The sequence below is a fragment of the Lactuca sativa genome, chromosome 8 (genome assembly GCF_002870075.4).
Source record: "Lactuca sativa cultivar Salinas chromosome 8, Lsat_Salinas_v11, whole genome shotgun sequence".
NCBI classification, from domain to species: domain Eukaryota; kingdom Viridiplantae; phylum Streptophyta; class Magnoliopsida; order Asterales; family Asteraceae; genus Lactuca; species Lactuca sativa.
The window spans coordinates 252746143-252755542 of NC_056630.2; the positions used below are offsets into that span (position 1 = coordinate 252746143).

Consider the following 9400-nt stretch of genomic DNA (forward strand, 5'->3'; position numbering starts at 1 on the left):
AATCATCGAGAGGCCCATAGATATCGCTTTTATCCCACTTTGGGTAAAAGGAATAGATAAACTTCGACTCAAATGCTCGCTTGCATTTATTGATCGAATAACACACAACAATAAGTTTTATAACACCAAGTTACTGGTGCGTTTTCTTATTATCAATGTGCAACCGACCAACAAATAACAACTCACATGTCTCGGTTTCAAGAATATACAATATTATCGTCTCACTAATCACTCGTAATAAATCCATGAAGTGATCCAAGTTAGCGTGGGTTTAATCCAATACTCTAATCTTATTAAAGCACTCATGAACTCTGTAGCGAACTTGTGCCATGTCTAAACACTTCAGACAATCTACAGACAGATTCATGACAGTCTTCCTTCGTACTTACTTCCAACGTATGACCGACTGTGGATGTTTGAATAAACTAGTTATTCTAGAAGTCAAAACATGCAAACTGAAACATAACAATAATACTTAATCCTATATGGCCCCAAACTTGTGAGAGTAAATAAAACACTTCTATTTATCCACCATATTGATTACTCATTATTTATTATTTAATGTTTTGGATAATCAACTCATTACTTGAATTACAACTACAATTGTCCCATGCTCTAAGCATGCACACTTTGTTTCCTATGGTCCATGATTTGTGAAATAGATCAATTGAAAACTTTTCCAATGATTCTCACTTCACAATTCCTTAATCCCCATTGTTAGTGTAAGAACACAAGGTTCTTGCCACTACTAGAATATGCTAGATTCTAACATTTTACGCAACGATCCTTTTGTAAAGTCATAGAACAAAAGTCACCAAGACTTGGCTAATGAAACTACAAAGTACTCTCTCAGAAATTGTTACAAGACAATTCCATAGACGTGAAGTCTCACATTCAAAGTACATTCCTTTAAACATCCTTCTTGCATAAAAGTTTCTAATCTAGACATAGACTCTCAATATCCAACTCCCAATATAGAAACATTTCCACATTTGCCATATGACAACTCATTCTTAATAGAATCTTATCTATTCATAATAATGTCGATATGATCCATCCAATACCATACTTCCAACTACTCACAAACGACCAATCCTCAGTGAACTTTGGATCGTCCTTTGATAGTTGTTTAATTATTTTAGTCAAAACCAATTCTAGTCCTTTTCCCCCTTAATGCGCTAGACATTTGGAAAATTTTAGAATGGTAAATATTATAGCATTTGCAATCGATCCTATACCCGAAGCGTATGGGACACGATGCATAATGTCTTACATAAAGATATGATACTTTACCAATCTTTTTCCATAATATTTTATGTGTCATGTTCTCACAATTCGAACTATGAAGAATGATGCCGTAATCATAATCGAATTTTAAGAACACACAATGTATCCTTTGACTGAAAATGTTAAAATCTAAGCTTTAGATTTTGAAATGAAATATAATATTCTCTCCCTTAATTATAGCAAAACAACTTTTCAACCCATGCAACTTTGCAATTTGAATCTTTGTTTTTCTATAATTAATATTGCTAACTTGCAATACTTGCCATAATAATCATACAAGCATAACACTTATGCTCCCACTATCATGATGATTATCATATAAGCATAACACTTATGCTCCCACTAGCTTTGACATGTATTCAGAAAACAAATGAACTTCCAGAAAAACAATGCCTATTGAATTTCTGAAATTCATATTTTTTTTAACACTTATACACCTTTTCCTTAGATAGCTCATATGTGTGTTTAAACAATTTAGAACTTATGTTACTAAGTTCCAAATGTTCAAACTAATTGCCAAATCTCACAATTCGAACTATGGAAAGGGATGTCTTAACCATAATCGAATTTGAGAATACAATTTTCACAATTGCTATCTTCTTAAGATCTCTCTTAGTGAAAGCATTTCCTCACAGTCATTTTCATGAAGGAGGGAATCTTATGACACTTAGATTTTACGGTGTATGAGTTCCTATCCATGTGAATTTGCCAAAACCAAAGTTTGCGACAAATCCAAACTCATATGGACTGAACTTTCTTAATCTTGATTTCTTGCCCTATGGTAACAAGAGTGCCCACCATATCTTCCAAGTAGTAGAGTAACTTGTCCTTACATATCAATGTACTTTCCATCGACTAAGGCTCTGGTATGCATTCAAATGAGAACTCATAGGACTCACATACACAATTAACTCAACTGGAATGGCACATAAACAAAATAATGTCAGCACGATAGGTTGTAAACCTCAATTCGTGTGCTAGTGATGATCGATAAGGTTTATTCTTGATTTGTTCTTGAAATTTTTCAAGACCATTAAGACTCCCACTGACTCCTTAACATATAAGATTCTCTTGTCAAGAAACATTTCTTGACAAAGCAAATGTTCAAGAGTTAGTGTAGTTCTTATCAAGACAAAACACTTCACATAGTTGGTCCTAGTTGGTCTTTGTCTTATCCAAGACAGCACAACTTACCAATTTCAAATGTGCAAGAATAAGAAAACATTTCCAAATTCCTCATTTGTTAAGTGTTATAAACCTACTTAAGACTTTTCACTCAATGTCAAAATCTTGACTCTAAGACTTGATATTGGAACGAAGTATGATTGACTTATTGATTTAACCATTTCTACAACACTCGATTCCTCTTCTTAGACATGCAATTGCACTAAGACTTACTTAGAGGTTCTATTGAGACATGGTTCTTAATCTTTAAGACTTATCATAAAACACAATAAAAGGTACTCTCCCTTCTTCTTAGAAAAGAGAAACTTTTATCTTTCTGCCAACTTGATTCTTCTTTATTCGTTCTACTATTCATTGAAACTTTTTCAATCAACTCAGAATTACACTTAATCTTATAAGTATAATCATATTTACTAAACTTTAGTAAATCATGACGAATGTCTTTGTCACTCTTGTGGTGGACTTGATCAACGCACAACCTTGTGTACTTGATCTCCTTGTCCTTCAATAGACACTTTGGCAAAGAATTAGTCTAAGTTTCCCAAATGTGAAAGTTTTTCATTCATCATACAGTACACATTGCATGATTCCAAGTTTCTGTCCAATTGAAACTTGGGCGATGAGAAACTCTCCCTATTTGGTAAACTTTTGACATTTCCACAAATAACATAATTAAGAATCAAATCCATTTTGCTAATAATAGAAGTACACAAACATCAATTTTTCATATATTTCATTGCAAGGATAAACAAATAAGATAAAAACCAAAATTTATTTTATTCATAAAAACAGCGGAAAACATGTCCTTTCAATGCAAAATTCAAATGAAAAACTATGTAATCATATACTCCTAACAAATCTATCATAACTTCCTAAGCTCAAAATCTGATCTTCGAATTCATGCGATCAAAATCCATTTCTTCGTGATCAGACTCATCTTGCTCTTCCATCAAACTTCCTCTCTTTTCTCTAATCCTGCAAAACATGCAAATGTAATCTTATCACATTATGAATAAAGAATAGGAATTTAAATGGAGTTAGATAGTGGATTTTATACCTGAAGTAGAGCCATACTTATCGACTCTCCTATCTCTTAGATTCTTCAGGTCCTTCAGGCAGCTTCGTATCCATTGCCCTTTCCCTTGGCAGCAGGAACAGGTGGTGTCCATGGAAGCTTGGTTGGTTGAGTTATCAGACAAATATTCTCCATTACTTCGCCAAATCATTTCTGATTCAGCAGCAATAAGCATGTAAGTCAAGTCAATGACGGTTGCGTCAAGTTTCATCATATAATACTCTCTTATGAACTTATCATATGATTCAGGGAGTGACTGAAGAACCCAGTCCACATCCAACTTATTTGAGATAGACGCACCCAACATAATCAACCTATCAATGTGTGATTTCATCCCTAGGATGTGAGCACACACGGGTTTGCCATCTTAATGTTCCACTTCCAATAGGGATTCGGTGATCTTGAACCTTTCAAATCTTTGATCATTAGGGTTAGGGAGAACAACGGGAGGAAGAGGAGGAAGTGAAATCAAGCTAGTCCACAGTGATCCTTCACTTTGAATCAAGCTTTCATTTTCATTAGGAACACTTTTTCCTTGGGATTCGGGAATACCACGGTTAGAGTCAGACACCTACAAAATGGGAGAAAATTCAAGTTAAGTTGATTGAGTCCTTAATAAAACACCCAAATGAGTTATTAAGGCTAGGATCCAACACAATATTCTACAACCTAGAAAAGGGATGCCGTAATCTAGTTGCAAAATATTTGAAGGTAGGTAAATGACGATTTACCAATTTCCACCATGAAAAACGAAAAGGAAGATTAAGTTTTAAATGAATTGAAACTCCTAGATCTTTTGAGATTCATTGAACATTTCAATGGCATGTTTAATCTCGATCATGCCCTACTATTTGTGACTGGGATGCCGAGGATCACAAACAAGGTGTGAATAACCATACGAATCACGTGGTGCACCCAATGCTACAATCACCTAATCAATGTGCCGGTTAGCCACACACGCTCCATTGATCTATGACAAACATCGAGTCACCCTTCGCTACCAATGTCATCCCCAAATTAGTGTGCCGGTTAACCACACACGCTCCACTAACGTTTGACAAGGGTACGAAGTGTAATTCCATGGGTTAGCATACAATTTCACATTTTGCCTAAAGTAACTATGATTTGGGAATTTGAAAAAGCATTTAGTTACTTTGTACTTCATTATACTTATAATGGAAGGTTTCTGTCCTATCCTACCAGTTCGGCTAACGACCCTCCACTAGTCAAGAGTGCAGTGGGTAAGAGTGGATACCCATTCAATCGCCATTTTATAGGCAATTTCCTTAAACACCCCTTATAGACCAGCTTTGTGAATGAGGCCTACTAACGGTAAGACTGACTGTTTACTCATACATATATAATATTAGACTTTTAATGTTATATATAGTATAGGGTGTGTTTTACACTTTTAAAATACTAGGTGGTTTAATTTAGTAAAATTATATTTTTAATTTAATTAAATGTAAACCAAGACTTTATGGGTTTATTAAATCACTTTTAATTATACACTTTAATTAATTAATAAAACCATAAGGGTGTGATTTGAACTTTTCAAATTACTAGGGTTTTAGAATTTAACATTTCAAAACTAAACTTTTAGTCAAATTTTAAATTCCAAAACTTGAGGGCAAGTTTTGAAACATTTCAAAACCTTAGGGATCAAACAACAAATAATTCAAATTAAACAATTAATTTCATAATTATCTATATTTGACCTAATCCTATTTTAGTCATCAGATAATTACCAAATAACTTTAAATAATCCATATTTATCACATAAACAACCAATATTTAAAAGATTTGAAATTATCTATTGTTTTGGAAAGGATAAACATATAATTAAGATAAAAATCGGATTTTAACTTCAAAAAACAAATTAGGCATCAAATCCAAGTCAAAACAGCAGCCAAAACCCGAAAATCCCTCTGTCTGACCCCTGGACTCGCCGAGTCAGGGACTGGACTCGCCGAGTCAGACAGACTCGCCGAGTTCATCCACTGACTCGCCGAGTCAGGTTGGGCAGAGGCCAAAAAACTCGATTTTCATCAAAAAAGCAGTTAAGCATCACATACAACTGAAACCAATCAAGGCTCTGAAACCACTGATGGGTTTTAGGCACAACAACAATCCTATGTGCTCATACAAACCCTAATGCTTGGATCTAGGTTTCTCTATTGTACATGCTTTGAATCCAAGACTAATAAACTTAGATCTAACATATTATAAACTGAATTAGGGTTTAGAGAATTACCTTTGATTGTTATATAGCAATAACAATCAATTCCTTGCTTGGATTGGCTTCAAAAGCTTAGTGCCTCAAATGCTGCACCTCTATTCCTCTAATGGAGTCACAAACACCATATACAACTTGGATGAAGAGGAAAAGAAGAGAGGCTGCCCAAAAACGACTAGAAACCCTAGAGAATCAGTTGTGCACGTTTTTGGGGCCTAAGGGGTCCTTTATATACTTGTGTAGGCTGCTAGGGTTTCAGTCAAAACCCTAATGGACAGCTTAAACTCTAAGCAACCCATGGAACCTTATGGATAAGGCCATGGACGAAAATATGATGGGCTTCCATCATAATTTCGTTCACCCCTTGTTCCTTTAGCATTCCTTAGCCCAATAACTCAATTATCCAATAATTGCAGTCCAGTCCCCTAAATTTAATTAATCTCTTTTAGCCACAAAATTAATTCTTAATTAATTCTGGACTAATATTAATTAAACAATATGATTTCTCTTTTAATATATTATTCTCATAATATATTAATAAATCATATTTAAACCTTTCTCTCCTTAAATCATCCTACATATTGCTATGGTGAAGGCAACCCAAAAGGACCATGCTCATAATCGGGTCAAGTACATACCAAAATAGTTATGGACTTAGACACTAATCCAAAAGTGTTCTCCATTTTTATAATGCAATGATTATTCTTTTTCCTAATGTAAATATTTTCTTCTCTTGTTTCAATTTCAGTGGAGAATTAATATCATATGTTTGTTGGGGTTACATTCAGCAAAACAGTAGGCGGTAGGTTGATCGTATCCACCCTAGTCCAGGTATCTTTTCCACACACACACACACACACACACCCTAAACTTTAAAGATGACTAGAATTAATATTTCATGTAGATGAACTTTTTTTTGTTAAATTGCCTTTTCTCAGGAAAGATCCCATCTCTCCAACGGATCAATGGATGACCACAATCGTGGTCCGGGGCAGGTTGTGCTTTTTACTTGTTTTTTTTAGAAAGTTGATTACCCTTTCTATCTTTTTCATTAATTTTCTGTTTCTTGCAGATGATGGATGGAACCCAGATCAATATAGATGTAACTGCACTTGGGGCTATAATTGCTTTGGGTCTAATGTACTTAAAGGTAACTCTTTGGCAGGAAGGATGACTATATATATTTGTTTATGATTTTATGTCAGCTCTATTCTCAAGATTTACAACTTTGAAAAATATTCTAATGACATACTGAATTGCATGCGATTCTATCCAGGCTTTGTATCCCATAAACACATTTCGAATTGCAATATGTGAGGCCCCACTTCATAATGCTCCATGTCATTTCCAGTAATTTAATAATGTGGAGTAGGTACTACTATTTAAAATTCATATGCTACATTAATATTCATGTTGGCTATACGTAAAGAGTAAGAGATCTCTTTAAACACCTTGCATGTGTTTTTAGGATTCATCCATCAGAAGATTGGCTTCAGGGTCAGATACCCAAAGTAGTCTTGAATGGCATCAAAGGATTCATCCATCAGAAGATTGCGAGTACATCTCATCAAGAGACTAGCGATTACTTTTATGATGAATCAAGACGTATACATTGCACAAAATGTGACCTAATGCATATATGGAAGTTGAAAAGCTGCTGAGTGTGGCATACACTGTTGGCCTCCTTGGAATTGTAAAGCTGCTAACTGTGGCATAGACTACTGGACACTTAGACTTTGAAAAGCTGACTGGTGGCCACATGGAAGTTGAAAAGATGACTGTGGCAACTGCTGCTGCTGCTGGACACCTGGAAGTTGAGAAGCTGACTGTGGCATAGATTGGTGTCCACCTAGAAGTTGAAAAGATAACTGTGGCATAGGCTGCTGCTGCTGGACACCTTGAGGTGGAAAAGCTGGGTGTGGCATAGATTGGGCAGCTTGAGGTTGAAAAGGTTGACCACCTTGACCTTGTGATGAAGAAGTAGGTGGTTGGCCAAATGGAGTTGAAAAACTTGAAGGAAATGTGGTATGGTTAGGTTCTGCTGAAAGACTAGATGCTTGACCATTTTGAGAAGGAAAAGCAGTTTGTGAGGGTCTAGGTGGAGGCAATATATCAGCTAAAATGCCAACAGTTGAATCAAAATCAAAAGTATCCCCAAATCCCCCTGACCCTGACATTGGGTCAACTGAAAATGATGGTGGTTCAGCAGCACTTGTAGTGAAGGGTGATGTTGGTGGTTAAGCTGAAAATCCATCAGTAGAAGGAACAAATTTAAAAGGACCATCACCAAACGGATCATCAAATGCCTGAAATCAATGCATAAAGAGTGTACATTTACAATATAAACAAACTATCAATATGTGTGTGTAGAATCCAGCTTTTAAGACACTCACGCACCCGACTTGTCGATGAGGTATCGAAGGTGAGATAAGGATTAGTATTTGCTGGAGGATGAACTTTAGTGGTTATAGATGAAGTAGATGTTGCAAGAGCCAATGCATTTGAAGAAGAGAAAGACTTCGATAGAGAACCAAACAAATCCTCCATCTCTCCACTACCTGATCCTTGCGGGGCAAGCGCAAGGGAAGGAGCAGGAGCAGCACCACGGGGATCAAAAAAGTCAAACCCATCGTTTTCATTGTTGATTGTCACTGCAGGTGGTGGCGGCGTAGTGGTAACTGGAGGTGGTGTGGCGGCGGCAGCTGGTGGTGGTGGAGCAGCTGCTGCCGGAATTTCTTGATGGTTAATGTTTACCTCAGGTGATGATTTTGCAGTTTCTCCAGTCCTTCAAATGCTTACAAGTTAGACTAGATTCCATTATTGTATGTATATATATATATATATATATATATATATATATATATATATATATGTATATATATTACAATTTACAAGTAAATAAATCTTGACTTATTAATTAATTAATTTACCTCTTGGTATCAACAGGGCTATGACCGTCACTCACAGCATCTTCATAACTAGGAGGCCCACCATCATTTTGTCTAGATAACTTTGGTTCAAGCCCCCTGCCCTCACCACTAAAAAAGAAAATTTTATTTCAATGTATTGTATATATATATATATATATATATATATATATATATATATATATATATATATATATATATATATATATATAACGAGGGTATTTTGGTCTTTTAATCAAAAAGCCGATTCCTTCGACCCTCTAAATTACCTTCCATCTAGAGAAGCATCCTTCAACTCTAGCACCCAGATAACCATTTCTTTCTATAACAGTAGCATAGTTATGATTCAATTCACGAATCCAACAATTTAATCTAATTAAACTTTTATCAGGTCAGAAGTTCCTGTAAGTTCAAGAGAGTAATGCAAACAATTCTCACACTTGGGAATGCTCTGAACCAAGGAACAACAAGAGGTTAATATTTTCATTGTTTATTTTATGTTATTAAATATAATAATATTTTGTTGTAGTTGATTTTGATTTTGATTTTGACTTTGACTTTGATTAATTTGGTGTCATTTTAGGCGCTGCTGTTGGGTTAAGATTGGATAGCCTTCTGCTGTTGGGTTCAGATTGGGTTCAAATTTGATTAATATGTTGTATGGAAAATAATTAAATTTTAAAATAGCAA

The 9400-nt window shown here is 35.2% G+C and overlaps 2 protein-coding genes across 2 annotated transcripts; both read right to left on the reverse strand.

Moving 5' to 3' along the window:
* Positions 1-7501: 7501 nt before the first annotated feature.
* Positions 7502-7960, reverse strand: LOC128127956 (uncharacterized). The gene has a single exon (XM_052766707.1). It carries the CDS (start codon positions 7958-7960, stop codon positions 7502-7504), a length of 459 nt encoding a protein of 152 aa, XP_052622667.1.
* Positions 7961-8020: 60 nt separating this feature from the next.
* On the reverse strand, positions 8021-9026 carry LOC128127957 (clathrin interactor EPSIN 2-like). Its single transcript, XM_052766708.1, has 4 exons — positions 8980-9026; positions 8714-8809; positions 8181-8568; positions 8021-8089 (listed from the first exon to the last, which is right to left on the reverse strand). The coding sequence occupies exons 1-4, from the start codon at positions 9024-9026 to the stop codon at positions 8021-8023; spliced, it is 600 nt and encodes a 199-aa protein (XP_052622668.1).
* Positions 9027-9400: the final 374 nt, after the last annotated feature.

What these genes read in the sequence shown, in the direction of transcription:
- LOC128127956 (XM_052766707.1), bottom strand. Translation starts at nt 7,960, where the DNA reads ATGTCAGGGTCAGGGGGATTTGGGGATACTTTTGATTTTGATTCAACT.
- LOC128127957 (XM_052766708.1), bottom strand. Translation starts at nt 9,026, where the DNA reads ATGGTTATCTGGGTGCTAGAGTTGAAGGATGCTTCTCTAGATGGAAG. An exon ending in GATGCTTCTCTAGATGGAAG is followed by an intron (nt 8,810 to 8,979) that starts GTAATTTAGAGG and finishes TGGTGAGGGCAG; the next exon opens with GGGGCTTGAACCAAAGTTAT. An exon ending in ATACCTCATCGACAAGTCGG is followed by an intron (nt 8,090 to 8,180) that starts GTGCGTGAGTGT and finishes CATTGATTTCAG; the next exon opens with GCATTTGATGATCCGTTTGG.